A 20779-nucleotide genomic window follows, 5' to 3' on the forward strand; every position below is an offset into this window, starting at 1 on the left:
CTTGGGAGTACTGATGGATGAGAAGCTGGATATGAGCAGACAGTGTGAGCTTGAGCCCAGATTACCCAATGCATCCTGGGCAACATCAAAAGCAGTGTTGCCAGCAGATCCAGAGAGATGATTCTGGCACTTTCCTCTGTTAAGACCTCACATGGAGCACTGTGGCCAGGTCTGGAGTCCTCAATATAGGAAGGACATGGACCTGATGGAGTGGGTCCAGAGGAGGGCCATGAAAATGATCAGAGGATTGGAACACCTCTGCTGTGATAACAGGCTAAGGGAGCTGGGGTTGTTCAGCCTGGAGAAGAGGAGGCTCCAGTGAGGCCTAATAATGACCTTCCAGTACCTGAAGAAGGTTTACAAGAAGGATGGAGAGAGATTGTTTACAACAGCCTGTAGCAACAGGCCAAGGGGCAATGGCTTCAAACTTTTAGATTGAATGTTAGGAACAAGTTCTTTACTGTGAGGGTGTTGGAGGACTGCAACAGGTTGCCCAGGGAGGTAGTTGAGGCCTCATCTCTGTGGAGATATTCAAGGTGAGGCTTGACAACCTTATCTACTCGAGAATGTCCCTGCTTACTGTAAAGGGGGTTGGACTAGATGACCTTTTGGAGGTCCCCTCCAATCCAAGCCATTCTATGATACTATGATTCATCTGGTGCAAGACAGTACCTAGAGCCAGTCTTGTAGGTACTGTGAGTGCAAAGGGTCATTCAGTGCTGCTTTAAAAACGGAGCTGCATGCTGGCCCTTGGTCATGATGCTAGGTTTTTCACTTGTAGCACATACTTAGTAATCTATTCATGCTTGTCTGCAGCTTTATTAATCTCAGTTTCTGGCTTTGATTCAGTTCCTGCAACATTAATTCATTTTCCCTCTTTTTAAAATATGCCATTTCTAATTATGTCTTACTTTGTCAGGTTACCTGTTTCAGACCATTTCCCTCTCCCCCAGGCAGATTCCTTGGCCACTGCAACACTGTGTGATTGTGTACAGGTGGCCAATTGCATAGATGTGACACAGGCATCCAGCACACCTCTCTAGCACTGTCTGATGGAGGCTATCCTAGCACTCAAAACCACCACTGGTATTTAATTCTCCAAACTGCACAAGGAACTGCAGGAGAAACTGTAGGAAGGAGTTTCCCTGTCTTCCTCTGTGCCAGAGATGGCTGGCTCGCAGCAGCAGAGAGTTTTGAAGCCAAAGAAGTGGGAAGGGTTTCAGATTTGGTATGCAGAAACGCACAGCAAGCTGGCATGCGCGAGCGATGCTTGCCACCACTTGTGTGCATGCTCTTCTACGTATGTACTGCTTTCTGCCCTCTTTCGCTACTTCAGACTTCCTCAAAGTTTTGGATCAGTCTGGCACTGCTCAGAGCTGAAAATAATCCTGTCTTAAGTAGCAAAATTTAACTTGCTGCAAGAGATTGCACTTCTGTAGGAGATGCTGCACATACCATACTCCATTTCCATGCCGTTTCCTTTCTGTGCTTTCTTTGTTACCCTCTCAAGAAACAGGGCGCTGTGCAAAGTTTAATCATTCTAGAAATCTCTGTTGGGCTTGCTGGCTACCTTCAAGATGTTTAATTTCTACTTCCTTTTCTTGTTGTACGTTCATAACTTTTAATTATCTTCTGGGGATGGGGAAAAAGTTCTGTGGCGTTAGTGAGTTGGATTAATTGCTCTCTGAGTACCTGAAAGCATTCAGTCTAGAAAAAAAACTACCATCTGGCTATGAGGAATGTGACAGGTTTCTAAAGTTATGGATGATGTGGAGAAAGGAAGTTGAGATTGACTCATTTGTAGTTTCTTCCAATGTAAAAAGTTAGCAGGTGTCAAATGAAACTAATGGAATCAAATTTCAGAATGAGACAAAAAAGGTGGCACATCGCTGACCTTTGAGATTCTTTGTTTAAGAATGCCTGGATGCAAAAAGTGTACTTGGATTCAAGGCACATTAGATAGCCTCCTGGAGCAAAGGCCCAGAAAAGCTACCAAACTCAGTGTGAGATTCAGTGACGTCCAGTGACAGCTGAGCTGCCCCAGCATTACCCACTGTACTCCGGCTGCTCTTCCAGGACAGCATAGCTCATCTGAAACACCTCTGTACTCTTGCACTCTTACACAGATAGATGTCTTGGACCTCTTAGACCACCTCTGAAGTGTGAGTACTGACTATATGTGGGCAGCTGAACTGATCTTGGGATCTTCTGAAGTGCCTTGAGATACTACACCATGAATCAGCACTAGGTGCCTGTGTTTAGGAACTGGGAGCATAGAAGTCAAAGTATCACAAATGTTTGAACTATTCTCCTTTCTCAGACATACACCTGTGAGTCTGTTTTAGGCAGAGCACTGAGCATGGCTGTAAGGGAGCCCCGAGGGATACCTTAATCTCCGCTGCCCCTTGCAGTCAAGCTTTTCCCAAGAGGTCCCTTCTTCGAAATAGCCTCATCTTGAATAGAATGCTGATGTCAAACACCTACTGAGCTCTCAGGGGAGAGGGAGTAGTACCTTTGCTTCTGATATGCCAAAGGAGTGACAAGGGGAGAGTTTTTCATTTCAAATGCTGTGCTTCAGCTGGGAAAAGATGCAGTTTTGATGGAAGTCTAGTGATGTTTTTGCAGCAAGGCCCCAAGGATTAGCACCAACCAGGCACTGTGGCTATTTACTGTGCTTAGTAGACCTGGGGTAGGAAATCATCTACATCTGCACCAAACACTTCTCCCTGGGAATGACAGGATCAGGTGAAGGTGACATACGGCCTCTTCAGTTGTCCTACTAGCACAGGAAATCTGTGCTCCTGCAATTTCCTTTGGCAGATTGTCACCAACCTTTATTTCCTGAGAGTTTGTCTCTGTGGTTCCATTGCAATATTTTCATCTTTTGATAAAAAATTCAGGATAAATTTTACAGTTTGTTCCTGACTGGAGGAAAAACAAACAACAGACCAAACTAGAACTTAACCTTTGTGACCAGGTATGGAGGGGTGTGGAGGTGGAGTCACAGCACCACAAGATAATGCAGGTGTGACAGCCCCTCAGAAAGGTCTCTGTTCTGACCTCTCTGTTCTGACCTCTTGCCCATAGAAAGACCCACTCCAGGATCAGACCTGTGGACTTTCTCCACATGGTTTCTGGAATGGGTTGGTGCCTAAACAAGCTGTTTTTCCAGGCACACTAAGGTGTATTCCACTGAGGTTCTGTGCTGTCAACATTACCTGTAAGATCAGTGCAAGGAGGGGAACAGCTACAGAAATGGTGGCTTTGTTTTGAAGGTCACATGGAAAGTACTTATACTCTCAGAATGTATAGGGTTGGAAGTGACTCTCTAAGGGACTAGATGAGGTTGCTCAGGGCCCCATCAAGTTTGACCTTGAATGTTTCCAGTGATGAGGCTTCCACCACATTTCTCAACAACCTGTTCCACTATTTCATTACCCTCATTGTGAAGAACTTCCTCCTAATGTCCAACTAAATCTACCCTGCTCCACTTCAACACCATTGCCTCTTATCCTGTCGCTACATAGCCACCTAAACAGGCCCTCCTGCTGCTCCCCTTCAGATACTGAAATTTTGCTTTAAGGCCTCCCTGGAGCCTTCTCTTCTCTCAGTGGTTCTCTTATTCCCTGACTCATCATCATCCCTGCTTCTCTTATTAAATGGATTGTAAACACAGAATTGAAAGGAGAACTGGGTAGCACAGATAGCACAGCTGCATGTAATGGACAAACAAATCCCCATTGCCTAGGCAGTCTGTATGATTTTTCTGATCACTTTATTACCCTGCCACAAGAAAGGATTCCTTACTATGGCTAATTACTTCTTTACAGCAACAGAAAGGAACCATTGTCCAGACTAATGGCTAAACAGCCTTCTGTAAGCTTTTCACCAGTATCACAGGCTCACTGCCTGACCTTGTGTGTACTTCTCCACCTGTCTTCATTTGTCAAGCTTAAAATGGGAACAGTTTACCCAGACCCTGAGGCTGTTATAACATTTCCCACTGCAGAAATCTACCCAAGCTCATGCCCATGTACAACACAGAGGGAGTATATGGTATTAACAGGATGTGGCTGAAAGAAAGAATAAACAGAGGAAATAATTTTTCAAAGGCTTTCTTTTCCCTTGACTTGCCCCCAGAATAAGGGAGAAACACAGCAAGCTTCCAGCATGCTGGACTGGATTCATTTGGTAAGCCTGACACACTGGCAGTCTTCAGTCAGCACACATGACAGGTCTTGTGATTGGAAGGATTTTTTAGACGTCCAGTGTTCAGCAGCAGTGCCTCAGCAACTGTGGAGAATAAAATTAACAGGAAAGCAAGTTGCTGAAGGCTCCAGGAGTGGGAGCATGAGCTGTGGGAAGCACTGTTTGCTGTCTCCACAATTATCAGGCCACATTTAAAATAGCTGCACACACGAGCGGGATCACATTCTAGATTTTGTTATTTGCAGAGACAATTGCCTCTGAAACAAAGTATTTCCTGTGTTGTCCTGAAGCTGTTGCAAGCGAAAAAGATCTGCTAGAGAAAACACAACAACAATAATAATAACAATGTCTTCCCGGTAAAACAAGAGTTAAGAAAAGCAATTTATAAGCCTCAATGCTACAGGGTGCCTGTGCAGAAGACAACTGCTATTCTGCTGCAGGCAAGACCAAGAGGCTAAGTAAGGCTCTTTTCATAGTTCTGGCCATAAATACCTTGCTTTCCAATAGTTCCCATATGTCCACCAGTTCACTTTTTAGGGACAAGCTACCAAAATCCACACATAGAATCCATCTGCCCCTGCATCACTAGTCCCAGTATCACTAGTCCTAGTTCCACTAAACAAAACTGGTACAGTCTCAAAGTGCTGGCCAGGAAAGCTCCTACTTGGGCTGCAAAACACCAGCCCACATTCCTTACACTTGGACTAAAATTCAGCATCCCAAAGGCAGGGAGTTTGGACAAATAACCAGCCATGGCAAGACCAGTGTTGGAATTCTTCTGGTCCTTGCTATTTTTTTCCCCTCTCTCTTTTGAAAATGCACATCTAAGGTTCCACATGACCAGCACAGAAAAAGAGAAACAGGCATTCCTAGTCACGGATGTAGTAAGGATAATGGCAACTCTCACTTCTGCAAAATAAGAGCTGAGCCTTACCCCGAGAGCTCTTTCCTAAGCTACAGTGGCAGATAGGTGAGAATAAAATAACTGCTCCATAGCTGGACACTTTCCAGCTGTCACAGCTTCTGTGTAAGGCTCAATATGTGATCAATGAGCTAGATAATGATTTTTTTAATACAAGCCATGATGTTATTGCAGTAGGACAAGCTCTTTAAGAAGCTTCATACAATCTGAAAATCGAAGCCAGGTGCCTGAAACATTGCAGTAGGTAGTGAAAACTAAACTCTAGAGAAGACAAACACATGCACCCATCTAAAGAAAGACTGTGGCATTTAAAATAGTTCTTACTTGTTCTAATTTGCTCTCTGCTGAACACACAAGCAAGTACTAACATGCTTTGTACTCGTGTTTCAGTAGAGGTTGATGCAATTTCAGGAATGTGGGGAACAGTGTTGCTGGTTACAGACCTGACCAAGCCATTTTGAAGTTAGTGGTTGCACCAAAAGAAAGCTTCAGTTCGTGCCAAGGTGCATGCCAAACAGGCACACTGGACAAATAGTGTTTGATCTCCTGTCTGTCTTGTTTTTCATTCTGTAACAGGCAAGGCTTCAGTCTTGGGCCTAAAAATGAGGTTTTAACAGGAGAGAAATGAGGTAAAAAATCTTGCCCCAGCCTCTCATGTAGAACAAGCTGAAGCTCAGCACATGCTAGCCAAGGCAGACATTCACCTCAGAGCTCAGACTTCACCAAAAAGTAGAGCCAAGACAGTCTGAACTCATTCTAAGAGAGTATCTGCATGTGATACAGGGCATACACTGCTAAGGGTGGAAACCTTGCTAATAAGACTCCTTAAGTTATGAGAGTGATTCCAACAGCTAGGAATTGTGCTGCGGTACTTGCTTCCTTGCTTACCTCTGCTGCCTGAGGTCCCTGTCTTGGAGCATAGGTACATACACCACTCTTGCATTATTTTTTTCCCAGTACTTTATTTCTGACAGGCATTTACAACGTTCCATTCATAGAACTAAAAACATAAAAATAGACCTTCTTTCAGCTTATAAAAGAAATATATAAGAACCTTTGACATAGACATGTCATGACATTATGTACAAGAACAATGGTACCTTCCCAGTACCAGCCTTCCAGAATTTCAGCGCTGACTGTATTCCGCTGGGTACAGCATAGGACAGCTAAAACCTCCACTTCTCTAATACGCTGGGACACAACTGACACGTAGATGATATAAAACAATGATGTGATAATACAAAGGGTATAGAAACCTTTCTAAAGCTTTTACGAAAAGAAATCGGAAGATAGCAAAAAGTTAATAGAGAAAGCTTTCATAAGATCAAGTATAGTGCACCAGAAACCAGAGAGGGGTGGGGGCAAGGGGAGAATGCTAGCTGAGACACAAAGACAGTGATGGATTTGGCGAGGGGGAATATTTTTTGTTATGTTTTAAAATATAGTCAGAGTGGATTTTATAAAATATAATCCTAAAGCTATTATAAAATTTCAGGTTTTCAGGGTACCTACTAATGTGTCAAACATCAATAGGTACCAACAAACAAACAAAAAAAACAAACCCCCAAACATTTCATAGTATTTTCTTTTTTTCCTTATAGGCAATATTGAAATGGGAAAAGGTATATAAATTAAAAAAAAAGTGCTATTCTGTGTTTTGTTTTTGGAAGTCTACTTAAAAATGACAAAATTTTAGCCATATTTTACCCTGTTTTAGGTGTTGAAAGTGTTAAAGAGGTTTGCTTGTGTAGACCTTGTTCATGCTCTATTGCAGTGGAAAAGCTTTAATAAAGGAATTAAAATACACTAGTTTCACCCACAGCAGGAGAGTGGATGAGGTCAGTTTTTGGCCATGATTTCCCTGTCCCCAAGCCCAAACTTTGTTAGACAGAGTGGACCAAAGGGATCCTGTGATGTTGCTGCACTGGCTCCAGCAAGGTTACACCATGAATCAGTTTGGTCCACTCCAATTCAGTCATGTCATTTTATTTTATTACTTTTATTATCTAACTAAACTCCAGTCTCAAACATATACAATAATCCTTTTCCTGAAGAAAGTTATACCTAAATAAGTTTCCAGTTTATACTTTAATATAAACACACCATTCCTAACCCTCTGCAAAAAGCTAGCCTCGTATCCTAGACGTGGAGCTATGCTAATGCTGCAAAATTCTTATCCCTTTGTGCCCCTGCATCTCAGGTAAAATACAAAAAAATATTTCTTCAAGTGTTAAATTTGGATCTCTTTTATGAGAGTTTGGCATCTTTATAATATTATGTAAAACTAGAGCTTCCAACATTGACATTAAATTAGACCAGCCACAGACCAAAAGGACGTAACACAACAAAAAATCCCAAACCTTTCCTCACACGTTCCTAAAATACATGTATATTCTCTTACATTTAAAGAGAGAAAAGTAATAAGAATACTGCAACTGTACATGTTAAAAAGGCAGTTTTCTCGTGAAGGAGATGAACCTACGACTGATGTTTTACGGCTATAAAACCCTCTGTTCGTTGTGCTATTGTTTTAAGCTAGTTTGCTGCACATAGGTTAAGACATCCAGAGTAATTTGATTTCCAGTGATGATATTTTCCCCATACTTAATCTCAGCCCCTGATTATTTTAGAATAAATAAAATAGTGTGAAAGCCCTTGGTAACATAAGACAGGACCTTAAGCTTATTCTGTTCCAGGTTTTCAGCGGTTTACAGTTGCCTAAAGTGTGGCCGCATGGCTTTGGACCAATTCAGCTGCCGAAATGGTGTGTGCAAGTGTGCAATCTATCTGGATCTGCTCTCCACAGTGTGTGGGGCCAGGAGGAAGGGACGGAGGGTGGGACGGGGAGATCTGCGCATCCATGTGGGGAAGGGGACCGGTTTAGAGCTCTGTGTTCAGTTTCCTGCTGGGGACAAAGTCTTCCCGTCTAACCCAGATGATCTCCTCACCGTGGCCCTCCACATCGCCATTGATGCCAGGGAAGGCTGCCTGCTTCTTCAGCTGGGTCATCCTGGAGGCGTGTGTGTCCATGGCCGGGCGCGGGCGGTCTCCTCGGCATGGCTGGCTGCTCGTGATGGAGGCCGCTTGCAGTCGCTCCTGCAGATCTCGGTCAGCCATGGCGCCTCTCATGGCCTCGCAGTACTCATCATCATCGCTGAGGATGTCCGTTTCCTTGATGTCCTCCTGCTCCTCATACTGAGCAAGGTCAAACTGTTCCTCTACCCAGCGGTCAGTGTCCCCACTGTGTGTGGGCTGCTGGGGCTCTTTTTCAGGGCTGCTTGTGTAGACGGCATCTGAGTCAATGGTAAACCTGTTTCGGGCCAGTCGCCGCCTCCTCCTCCCAAGAGACTTGCTTGGGGCTGACACTGCACACACACAAAGATAAAATCCCACAGGCTTTTTACACATGGTACAACTCTCTTTGAAAAGTTAAGTCTTCCAGAGGCCCTTTATTTAACGCTACTAGGCACAAAGCAGACAGACTCCCACAAATGACCTGGTCATTCCGCATCCTGCCTGCTGGCAAGTCACACTTCACTCAGCTCCTCAGTACAGGTCTCTCTCCAGATGAAAAAGGACTTTCTGCTACTAAGATCCACAGTTGGAATAATGGCCCACTATTAGTGTTCCTCCTAAGCGGTAGGCAGGCAGCCAGCCAGCACAAAGTGCATCTGCTCAGCTCAGCTTCTCACAGGTAGTGACCTGCTGTCAGCACACCATGAAAACCAACTGGCCTTACACCTCAGTACGGGAAATCGCTCTGTCTCAGGGAAGAGCAAAACTACAGCTTTCCTTACTGCTGAAGATGTTGCAACTGTTGTGTTATTTCTGGGTAGATAAGTTCCCTGACTAGGTTTTGCTATTCCCTTCCCCACTCCCACACTACTGGAGGCAAGAAGAAAATCCCCAAACCAGACAAACTTGCAGAAGTTCCTTACTCATCATCAGCTGGTCTAATAGCTTTTGCAACTGGCCCAATTAGCAAATTCACATCTTCTCTGTTGGAACTTCTTCATAAGAGGCTTGTGAGGCAAAGCATGGGACGAATCCTGCAGCTGAAGGATCTGCAGGCACTCCAGCGCTTTACGTGCACACAGGTAGGTCCATGGCAAGCAGGTGAACTCCGAGGTTACACTGTGTCCCCCTCTACTAAGCAGGACCTTAGCACTTGCAGTATGAATTTATTAAACTCGGCCTTAGGGGGAGGGTTACATTTTAATATCCCTGAGCCTCAAAACATGCATCAAGTGCAACAGCTCAGCAGTTGCAAATTTTAACAGTAGTGAGAGGTCTGGACTCTAAGTGGAGATTTTCAATCTCTGCAGAATTCACCATGCAAATGCATCAGTGAACCAAACTGAAAGGTTTGGCACCTATAGCAGGTTAGCCCCACAGGCTGACTGAAGCAGCCCTGTGATAAAAGAGTTGCATTTTGGCTCTCCTGTGACTCTTTTCCTTATGATTTTAAGTGTGTCTGAGGCAGATGGCTAGCAACACCCCAGGTGAGAAGCCATGCTGCAAATGTTACTTGGTCTGGCCTGCCCAGTACAGAAGAGGAACAGAAAGCCTGGTAGCCTGGTTGTCTACATTGCTGGATCTAGTGAGCAGAAAAAAAAAAAAAGGAAAGAAAACCAGACCAGAACAAAACATGCAGCAATTCTGTGTACTCTTAAGTAGAAAGCAGATGGTTCTTTGCTCCATCATCTCTTGTTCTGAAAATGAAAACCTGCTTTTCCCTTACATTTTCTCATTGCCCTTTTTTTTTTTTTTTTCCTGAAGCCAACTGAAAATAAAAATCCATGGCTTAGGACAGGCCATCACAAAAGCAAGTGTATCAAGTGCACGCCTCTCAAAATATGAGAAGTAGAAGTAGTGTCCATTATTCAGCAACAGAGCTGAAAAGGCTAAAATGGAGCACACAGAAAGCTGTCTCTTCAAACCTAAGCTGCTCGCTCGGGGGAGCAGATTTTTCTTGCCCATTTTAGTTTTAAAAGTGCTAGGGTTAGCTGGGAATTCTCTACAGGCTTTTAAGAAGTATGCAGCAGGCTTCGGCTTTGATCAGCTGAAACCCATTTTCAGGTAAAAGTGCACAGCCAATCGGCATTGATGGGAATCCCATTTCTTCCTTCCATGCCAGAAGGACCACTCTGAAGCTGAGCCTTGAGTGCAAAGCAAGGTAAATAGAGGCAATTTAAGGCTCTCAAGGAGGTGAAGCATGGAAAATCAGCAGTTTTTACATACACAGGAGAGAATGCTAATCCTAATATACAAGTAACAGACACCACCACATGTCCTACAACGGTGCTGGAGTTACTGGGATCTTGAAAGTCTGTAGCCCTACAGTACCTGCCCTGTTCATGGCTGGCCTTGCACCTTTTAGAGCACACAGTCTTTTTCCACCAAAAGGAACATATTGCTGGGATGAGGGCAAACTTTCGGTTTTAAGAAGCTGTCTTCTGTGTTTATCCCGCAGAATTGAGTGCACTGCCTTCAGAAAATCCTTCCTGTGCTCTGGTGAACTGAAAAATAGGCAAGAATACAAAAGGTGGTGTCATCTGGGAACTAGTAAAAGCTCGCTGTAAATAAGATAAATAATGCCCAGTTCTGTAGTCAGTGCAAACCAACTGGCAGGCATTTCCCCCCAGAGAAGGCTCAATCTAATAGTCTTTTCAAAACAAAGCTGTAGTTGTTGCAATGGACATCCAAGAAAACAAATACACTGTTCATTAACAACACATTTAGCCATTCACCTCTCTCGAGGCTTCCTTTCCTTCCAATACCAACCGTGCACTTCACTTTATCTGACACACATTAAGCTGACCTGTGGTGCCTAATTAATTCTCAGTTTGTCTCCTATAAACACCAAGCAGAAGTTCTGTAACTCTCTACTGCCTCATAGTAGTAATTGGCTTGGTACAAGCTGTGTTGGACTGTGATGAATTTGTGTATTAAACTTTTATTTGAACATCACAATGAAGACAGACATGGCTTACTTAAGGAACGGGCAATGCCCTAACGACAGAAGTTGGTACTTGGCGAAATGAAAAGTACCAGTTGAACATGTCGCAGTAGCAGCTATCTGGCATAAGGACCCAATGCTGGAATTTAACTGGATGTAATTTGTGAAAGACAAAATGTAGTAAGGACATTCCCATAAAGGTGCAAGACAGATCAAATATATGCCTTTATTTTAATCCATTTTACTTCTGAAAGGCAGGATTTTGTAAGGTTTTAACACCCTTTCCCCACTTTCCCTACTGGCTTGTTCCCAGACTGCCCTAAAGGAAGGACATAGGCAGGCTGGGATCCAGAGATGCAGCTGCCACTGAAAATACAGAAACACACTTACCTACAGCAAAGGTGAAAAGTTCTTTCTGGCCTGCCTTCAGACTCGGATTTAACATGGACAATCTCACATACAGAATTGGTCTCTGCATCTAAAGTGAAAAACAAGCAGAACTTCACATAACAGTGTCTCAAATTTAACCTGAATTAGAGAATCAAAGAATTGTTTTGGTTGAAAGAGACTTTTAAGATCATCAAGTTGACTGTTAACCCAGCACTACCAGATTTACCAATAAACCATGTCCTTAAACACCACATCTACACATCTCTGAAATACCTCCCAGCACAGTGATTCCATCACTTCTGTGGGCAGCATGTTCCAGTGCTCCACTTTTGGTGAAGGATTTTCTCCTAATATCCAGCCTAAACCTCCCCTGGTGCAACCTGAGGCCATTTCCTCTTGTCCTATCACCTGCTACTTCGAAGAAGAGACCGACAGCCACCTCGCTCTATTCAGGCAGTTTATTCTGTAATCCTGAAGAAATAGTTTAAGACCATCCAGGACAACAGATATAATACACTAGAAATAATATTAACTCATGGCCACAGCTGTGGGCAAGTGACTAATGAAACAACACTCTTAAACTTGGCAAAGTCTAGAAGTATTTCATATGCACTCAGTCCCATAAAAACATGAAAAAAAACCCCAACCCAACCCAACTCAGTTTTTCAGGTGTCCCATACAGCATCATTAACATTTTACAGCTGCCTCCTCTGGTCTTTCAACTTACGCATTAGGAAGGGAATAAAATGCTTAACACTTTGAATTTTTAAATAAAATAAGCCTCACATCAGGTTCTCAACCAAGCAATGTCTCTGCTTTGTTTTTCCAGAACCAAGCCTGGTTTCAGAAGACTACTGACAAGCTGGAGATACACAACTGAACATTCTGCCCCTTCATCTCTCTCCAGAGCTATTATGGATATTGAGGTTGTGTGTTCCTCTTTCAGGACTGCAAAACTGCGTAATACACATAACATACAAATACCGGTGAGTGAATCCCCCACCCCCACCCTGAGCAAACACATTACCTGCACTTGCCAGCGCCCGAACCTGTAGTGCTTCTAAAGGTATCATGTGGCGAAAGCGGAACGGATCCCAGTCTTCATAAATTGAAGCTCTATGTGATCCTCCCTGGAAGAAGTTCAAAGTACTGTTACGGAATAAGACACCTTGGGAGACAAAAGTATCCTGTGCTTTGCCCTGAGAATGTCCAGCTAGAGACTTGCTGCAATTCTTATTTTCACACTACAGCATCTTAGTAACCACTGAAGTGCTTATTTATGAAGATCTTGCTAAAACCTACACAAAGGCAACTGTTAGGCCAATCAATTCCTATCAATGCCTTCAGAAGCCACTGCAGACTAATGCTGCATTCTCTTCTTCAAGTGCACTTACACTTACCAACATTAGTTTTGCTTTAGTCACTCTAAAGTTATGTTGTGGCCAGTTGACCTCAACCTTACAAACATTTCAAATCACATTTTGGTTTACCCATGTATGTTTTCTTTAACACTGTAAACACTGTTCCCTATTATAGCAAGGCATGTGTTTGTTGTCAGTCTTAATCCCAAACTCCAGTAGGATCCTCTGATATGTACTGCAGGCACACCTAATTTAGCCAAGAGCAGCCAGCACTTGCTCGGTGGCATACAACAGCCAGAACAAGGGTGCTGTGTTTCACTAAGTAAGTTGACAGGTATCAGCTCTCATATTTGATTACAATCTCTTATACAGACCAAAGAGTCAAACACAAGACAGATGTTCCAAGTGACACCTTGTTTCATGACAGTCCAGTCCACAGTGTGGATGTGGCAGGTAACATGAATGACTGGCCTAGCAGACAGCAAAGAGTAAACTAAATTCTTGCAGCCTGCTGCACCCAGGCTGAACAACAGGCCACTCTGCACCACCCAGAACCTCAGCTGTGTGGCAGAGAACAAGGATCATATATGCAAAACACACACTCTAGCACAGAGGAAATCTGGATCATAACACCATAGATGCATATAGCATCATGCAACTTACAAGCTTCTTCTTCTGTTTGGAACCATCTTTGTACACAAGGACCACAGCAGTTTTGAACACTACAGAAGGAAGTTAGAAACAAAAGTCATGTAGTCAGTAAGGTTGGGAATGGTTCTCCTCTATGCCCAAGCACACAGACCTTTCAGCTCCTCTGACAGCCCTCACCTGAGCTGGGGAGGGAAGGTAGAAGTAAATCTGCCAGCCCTCTTGCATATTCCTCCCCCCCAAACCCAAGCTCAGCAGCTTTTACCATACCAAACCAGGCTACTTCAAAGTACTTGGAAATAAGTTGCCAGTTATCACACCAACTATTCAAATAGCAACAGTCCTATACAAAAAAAAAACAGAATACTTCAGTCTCCTTGGCTAATTTCACCTCAGGCATTTGAGCAGCATCCAGCTGCATGTGTCCACTCAGCAGATGGGACTCTGCTTGGACAGAATATCCACCCCTCCTAGGTGGGACACTGATCTATACTGAATTAAGAAGTTAACACCACTGACATGTAAACTTGTCATTTGATTACTCTTTCACCACATCTGCAGGAAGCTGGAACTTGTCTTTCAAGACCACTTTCCCTTGTGATCGCTTTCTTCAAGCCTCAAGCACAGTATGGTTTGCAGCCAAACTCGGTCACATTCAGCAAATATTTGCCAAGGCACAGTGGACAGTCATTTAGGCTTCCAAAATAAAATTACTAGGTACAAACCAAATGCTGCCAGCTCAGGTTCCTTCTTCCATTTACCCAGTGAAGAAGGAGGATTCAGCCATATCACTGTATTATGCAAAAGCAAGTCCCCCATTGACAGGTCTGCAACCTGCCAACACAAAGACAATGTGTAACAGTTCAAGAAAGATCACTTCAATTTCCCGTTCAAGAAAGCTTGCTGGAAGCTTATTCCTAAACAAGCACAAAATGCCCCACAAGTAAACTTCTTGAATGTTTTGACAGAAGACTGCACGTGTGTGTGAACAAACTAACAGCAATAGGTGCAGCTAAATTCTTAACTGGTGAGCATAAACGCCAAATCAGACTCAGAGGCCAGCTCTGTAATTTGATGGGAAGTAAGGACAAAATCCAGATTTATTTTTTTTTTTCCTTCCATGTCCATCTTTCTCCCTACCATTTTTTCTGTTGTGTTTGTAAGTAGTCCATATCAGATGCACAGTTTGGGGTAAAGCTTAGAGACTGCATGATGTGAAGCAGTCAAATCACTTCCTCCCCATAGCTGCCTTTTCATTTCACCCAGAGGCTGATCTGTGGAAACCACAGTTCTAGAAATGAACTAATAAAAGGAGTTCATAACAACTGTTGGGAGATGCTAGGATGTGCAAGACTGGATGTTTCACTTTGACTTACAGTCTTCCAGAGTGACAAACCCGAGGTCTAACCCCAGTCAAGGGGCTATGTTACCCCATTCCTCCACCCCTCTCTCTGTGAAGTCTGACTTTTGCCGAAAGACACCATAAATACCATCAGAACAACAACCTGAATTCTCCCCGAGAACAAAATCAACAGTAAGATATGTGTTTGTTGTCTCCTCTGCCAGGTTAACATCAAACCATGACTGTGCTCCTTGCTCTCTCAGGCCACTGCTGCTTGCTGTTACCAGCCCTACTCTCAGTCCTCTAGTCATCGTCTGATCCTCCCTCCCCATTGCTGCTGTCCAGCTCTCGCCCAAAGCTTCCCTAACACTGCTCTATTCCAGATTTTCTTTGCTTTATAGCCCAAGACCTCTTATATTTGTTCTTCATCTGGCTGCTGGCAAAATCTCATTAGCATGGTCAGCCTTCACCCACATCACTGCTCCCATCAACCCTTTAATATTTATGAGTCCCTCTAGACCTTATTCTATTCACCCCACTGCTTATTCTCCCTCGGATTAGGTCACTGCAAACTTCAGGCTCAAAAGGGCTCTGAGAAACCTGATCTAGTGGAGGATGTCCCTGCTCACTGCAGGGGGGTTGGACTAAATGACCTTTGGAGGTCCCTTCCAACTCTATTCTATGATTCTATAAAACCCTACATTTTATGGGTAAATGGAGAGTCCAGGTCTCAGTCTGAAACTTCAAGATTCCTTCCACAGGTTTCTGACATGGTCAGCCAGGCCTGAGCCACACTGGATCATCACATGTCTACATCTGCACCATATGAGATACCTAGACTAAAGCCTCAAGGGTCTCCCATGTTATCAAGCCCACTAACAGACTTTCTAGAAGAGAAAGTGCTGTTTTTCACACAGTGCAGCTCACCTTTTGATTTTCTAAAACCAGTGCAAGAGCTAACAGACTTGCATCAGCCTGCTAGTCCACTCAGACTGCTGGGCCAAAATTATTTATATGGACATTCAGCTTGGGGTATGATTTTGACCCAAGCCCAACAGTGAAGGTGAATTAACCCACTACTTCTTTACATTGGTCCCACTGATTGAGCCACACATGAAAAGTGGTTCTTGGACTGTGATTTATCTGTTTTCACCGGGATCCATTTAAATGACACTACATGCAAGGTAAATATTTGGTACAAACACCAAAATGAACAGCCTTTTTCTCTTATGTTTGATCATCTGTTACCTCTTTTTTCTCCCCTGTTTGTTCTGCTATGAGCTGGTCAAACACTGCCCCATATTCTTCATGGATTTTCTGCATTTCATTAATGTGGCTGGCAACTTTGTTCATGGTTTTTATGGCCACTAGAAGAAAGAGAGATAGGGGAAGAGGCAATTGGTATTTGTAAGGCTCTGAGCAGAAAGAGGGGGAGGAGGGTTCCAGATCAGAGGTTAAACAGGGAAGAGTAATGTAGGTCAGCTCCATACCATCAAGGTGATAATGTTCTTCACTGTCTACATCAGTCAGAGCAAAGAGCTCCTTCAGCAGGAGAGGGTACTTTAGTATCCGCTGGATAGGTTTGATGAGGTAAGACTCCAGTGTGGAGGAGTGCTGCCGTCGGGGATTCTGAGCATCCAGAAATGCTTTGAAAGCAGCGTCTGTCTTGGCTGGAACATTAAAATCAAGCAATTGGATTACATAAAAATCATAATGGCTGTTCTAATGAAGTGACTTTTCCAGATTTAACTTAATTTATCCAGAGACATTTTGTAAGGAAACGCATAGAGCAGCCAGGCAGAAAGAGACCTGAGGGTACCGGTAGATAGTAGCTGAACATGAGCCAGCAGTGTGCCCAGGTGGCCAAGAGAGCCAGTGGCATCCTGGCCTAGATCAGAAACAGTGTGGCCAGTAGGATAAGGGAGGTTATTCTGCCCCTGTATTCAGCACTGGTCAGGCCACACCTTGAGTACTGTGTCCAGTTCTGGGCCTCTCAATTCAAGAGAGGTGTTGAAGTCCTGAAATGTGTCCAGAGGAGGGTAACAAAGCTGGTGAGGGGCCTGGAGCACAGCCCTGTGAGGAGAGGCTGAGGGATCTGGGGTTGCTTAGTCTGGAAAAGAGGAGGTTCAGGGGTGACCTCATTGCTGTCCACAACTACTTGAAGGGACACTGTAGCCAGATGGGGGTCAGTCTCTTCTCCCAGGCAACCAGCAAGAGAACAAGGGGACACAGTCTCAAGTTGTGCCGGGGAGGTATAGGCTGGATGTTAGGGGGAAGTTCTTCACAGGGAGTGATTTGCCATTGGAATGGGCTGCCCAGGGAGGTAATGGAGGCACCGTCCCTGGAGGTGTTCAAGAAAAGACTGGATGGAGCACTTAGTACCATGGTCTAGTTGACTGGATAAGGCTGAATGATAGGTTGGGCTGGGTGATAGGTTGAACTAGGTGATCTTGGAGGTCTCTTCCAACCTAGTTGATTCTATGATTCTATTGTATTTAGACACTTCATGACTTCAGTCACTGATTCTTTTGTCACAGATGTGCTATTTATGATTCAGTAACAGGCATCCACCTACCCTACCAATATATGTATGTTTAATTTCACTATCTACAGTATTTCTGGCCTTGCAACTCTTAGAGTAGCATAACTATCTGTTTCCTTAGGAAAAGGCTCAGACTGGCTATTTGTTATAAGCTACTATTCACAAGTCTCATCTGACAGGCACACTTGTGTTATTGGCCAGTCTGGTTATTGTTAACTCATTAACCTTTAAAATGCAGTACTCAACAGCAACAACAATTAAGATCCATCAAAGAGGCAGGAAGCTGTAAACTTAAGACAGTACACCAGCTCTTGAGAGTACAGGCAGACTACACACCTGACTGCTACTCAATTTGAAAAGTTACCATTTTCTCTCATTTCCTCTACTAGAACATAGAGTCATACAGGGAGGGAGGTATGGGGAAGGTGCCATTTTTAGAGGCAGAAGTTTCTCAGTGCAGGAACAATTCCATATTTCCACACAATTGCTTTTATTAGAGTCATGTCCCTCACCAGGGTTGGGTGGGTTTTTTGCAGACTGTCACCTGACTTCAATAAAGCAACTTCAGTTTCAAATCCAAAAGCCTCAGCTGAGGGCATCAAACTACATTTGAAATACACTCTCAGGTTTTAAAGAGATGTCTCACTGGAATGAAATTTTGAATTCTGTTTGTGCCATAACTCAGGGACAACCACTTCTCATTTATAAATACAGGCATCAATGAAAAAAGCAGAACAAAACAATCAGATCTACCTAGTCTTTGGCCTTAACATTAAGGTCTAACAAAAATGGTACTAAGAGATAGCTTAAATGTGACTAACAACAAGCCCTTTATTCATGTATTCCACAGAGCTGCTAGGTATTCTTTGCAGCATGCTAAATAAGGAATTGCAAGTAGAAATGGATAAAAATGTACATAGAAAAAAAAAATCACAAAAATAAACAACAACCAAAAAAACCCAAACCAACCAACCAAAACAATACACAACAAATGTCCAAAACCAACAAACTCAAATCAACCAAGAAACAAAAACCTTCTGATTGCCAGGCATCCAAATATTGATTCTGTGGAAAATAACAGCTCCTCCCATAATGGCATTGCCTCCTACAACTGGAACCATTTGTTTATTTACTGTCTTTGCCAACAATTAATTGGATGAGGCACTGCTAACTCTTAAGAGATTAACACTTTCACTGGGGAAAAATCATTGCTCCAAGGCAAGGAGGCCCATAAGCATTTGTGGCCGTTTGAGCTGATTTTTCTAGCTCAGACATAGGAGAGAGGTGCACGTTCCAGGGATAGGCCATTTAATGGCAACAATAGATAAGTTAATATAATTTCACTGGAGCATCAAGAGCTTAATGTCTAGAAGCACAGTTTGTTCTCCCCCTTTTGCTGGCTTCTGCTGCTTGAGCTGTGCCTGCCTGTCTTCCCCAGCTGCTGTTTTGGCTGCTGCTCTTTTGCTGCTTCACCACCACTTGACCCCTCCCCCATCTCCCTTAAGGTTATTATATTTTGTTTTCTTCTCTACTAGTTTATCTCTCTTTATACTGTTATACCTACACTATAAGAAATACAATTTCATCTTTCCCTGACTTTCAACAAGAATCTGTGTTGTGGTGAGTTTATCCTCCTGGGGGGAGGGATCCACCCTAACTTGGGATAGCATTTATAAGATAGACCACAGTTCATTTATCTCCATCTCAGCAAGCCAAAGCTGATTAAGAATTCATACATGGAAGGTTCTCAGGCAAGTTGGAATGAAGGTGAGAGGAAGGAGAGAGAGAGAGGAAACAGCACAGTGAAGTTAAAATATTTAGACAGCTTCCATAAAACATTGTCCCAGGCTTGATTCCTTCCTTGTGGCTGTCGGTGTTCAACCACATTGGCCAGAGCTTCAGTGGGACTGTCACTAGCAAGGATTCACAGCACAAGCTCTAGAAGGATCCAGAGGTCATTACTGGCATCACCAGTATTTCCCAAGTACGCAGTGATCCATCAGCACACACCGCATCACCCAATTATGAAATCTTTCCATTCCCCACATGATTACAAAGAAACTCAGCATCTCAGGGAGAATAAATTGTGTGTGAACTACATGTGGGGTTAACCAATGCTTGTAATGAGCTCCTCGGGTATCATTACATTGATGGTGGTCCAAAAATATCCATGGCAGAGCTGTTTGTGAGCCTCTCAGGCCAGGCAAACTTTTCTACTGTCAATGCTCCTGCAAAGCCACCAGGCACATGTGTGCCTCTGTTCCTCCTACACAACATGCTCTGCTTCAGGGATCACCTCTCAGCATCCACAAAGACACCCTGTGCCAGCCCAAACCAATGTGTCACTGCAACATCTCTTCCCCTGCATGCCCAGGTTTGTTTGTCCAGCACACGGTTCTTACCTTTCACCAGCACTTTGGGGACTTTTGTGTGGCTGGCACAGAAGGCACTGTACAGCTTGAATCGGTCAGCGTAGTAAAGAAAGGATCCACCCAAGGAAAACAATACTTTCTATGGTTAAAAAAAAAAGGCATTAGAAAAAGCAGGCATGTGAAAGCCAGCTAGTTATTTCCCCTTCTGTCTGAACTGAACTTCACATTGTCTTGTGGACAGTGGGAGAGGGGAGGTAGGTAAGACAACACATAGGCAGCTCTAGAGTCTGCAGAGGGAAGCGAACTGCAGAACTGAAACCCCGAAGCAAAAAAAAGTGCTGAAGTCTCATTTTACATGCTGCTTTCAAATTATGCCTATAGGACAGAACTGAAAGTGAAGCTGATGCACATTTTATGTGAAGAGGAGTGGTCTCTATAAGGAGGTTTCTTCTGCACTCCTCAAAGTGTAGAGTATGCAGTGGTCACAGAGGCTTCGTCCACTAAAAAAGTGTCTGTGCTTTCCACTAAGGGCACATTTCCTACAAAACAAATCTGTGTTCTGGTTGTGTGAGGGCAGTGTTCACAACTGATGCTTATTCCAAATCCAGCCATATATGCACAAAAGACAAATTCTTTCAGTAGTACTTCCAGGGCTGTATGTTAGCTGAAGAGAAATCCCAGTGAAATTGTTATTATTCATCAAGACATCCTGTCCTCTATCAAGGTGAGGGAATTGCTTAAAGCAAGAGTAAAATTCCCCAAAGACAAAACATTGTATTAGCTACTTGCCATGTATCCAGTCAATGACTGCTTTTGAAATAAAACAGGATTTCTGTTTCCACATTTTTCCTTTTTAATGAAGTTTTAATATCTTCATTTTACCTTTCTGCCTTTGAGGCACATCTGCTGATAGCTGGATGTATTTACCATATAGCTCTGCTATGCACCAAAAGTAGAATTTAATACAGAATTTCATTTATAGTTTTAGTCTTTAGCCCTAGTAGGCTTCTGAACTACTGCATCAGGCTTGTCAG

At 43.5% G+C, this 20779-nt stretch overlaps 1 protein-coding gene across 3 annotated transcripts in view; it reads right to left on the reverse strand.

Annotated features, from left to right (window-relative positions):
* Positions 1–6073: 6073 nt before the first annotated feature.
* The window catches only part of TIAM1 (TIAM Rac1 associated GEF 1), an 86919-nt gene continuing 72213 nt past the window's right edge, over positions 6074–20779 (reverse strand). For all 3 annotated transcript variants that reach the window (XM_064152398.1, XM_064152397.1, XM_064152396.1), the window contains 9 exons: positions 19776–19884; positions 16322–16501; positions 16080–16198; positions 14215–14323; positions 13505–13563; positions 12508–12610; positions 11481–11568; positions 10478–10650; positions 6074–8496 (listed from right to left, as the gene is read on the reverse strand). In XM_064152398.1, the coding sequence (XP_064008468.1) occupies positions 8012–8496; positions 10478–10650; positions 11481–11568; positions 12508–12610; positions 13505–13563; positions 14215–14323; positions 16080–16198; positions 16322–16501; positions 19776–19884 (1425 nt within the window). In that variant the 3' untranslated portion in view covers positions 6074–8011. The remainder of the gene's footprint in view (positions 8497–10477; positions 10651–11480; positions 11569–12507; positions 12611–13504; positions 13564–14214; positions 14324–16079; positions 16199–16321; positions 16502–19775; positions 19885–20779) is intronic.

Source organism: Pogoniulus pusillus, chromosome 12 (assembly GCF_015220805.1).
Source record: "Pogoniulus pusillus isolate bPogPus1 chromosome 12, bPogPus1.pri, whole genome shotgun sequence".
Lineage (NCBI taxonomy): Eukaryota > Metazoa > Chordata > Aves > Piciformes > Lybiidae > Pogoniulus > Pogoniulus pusillus.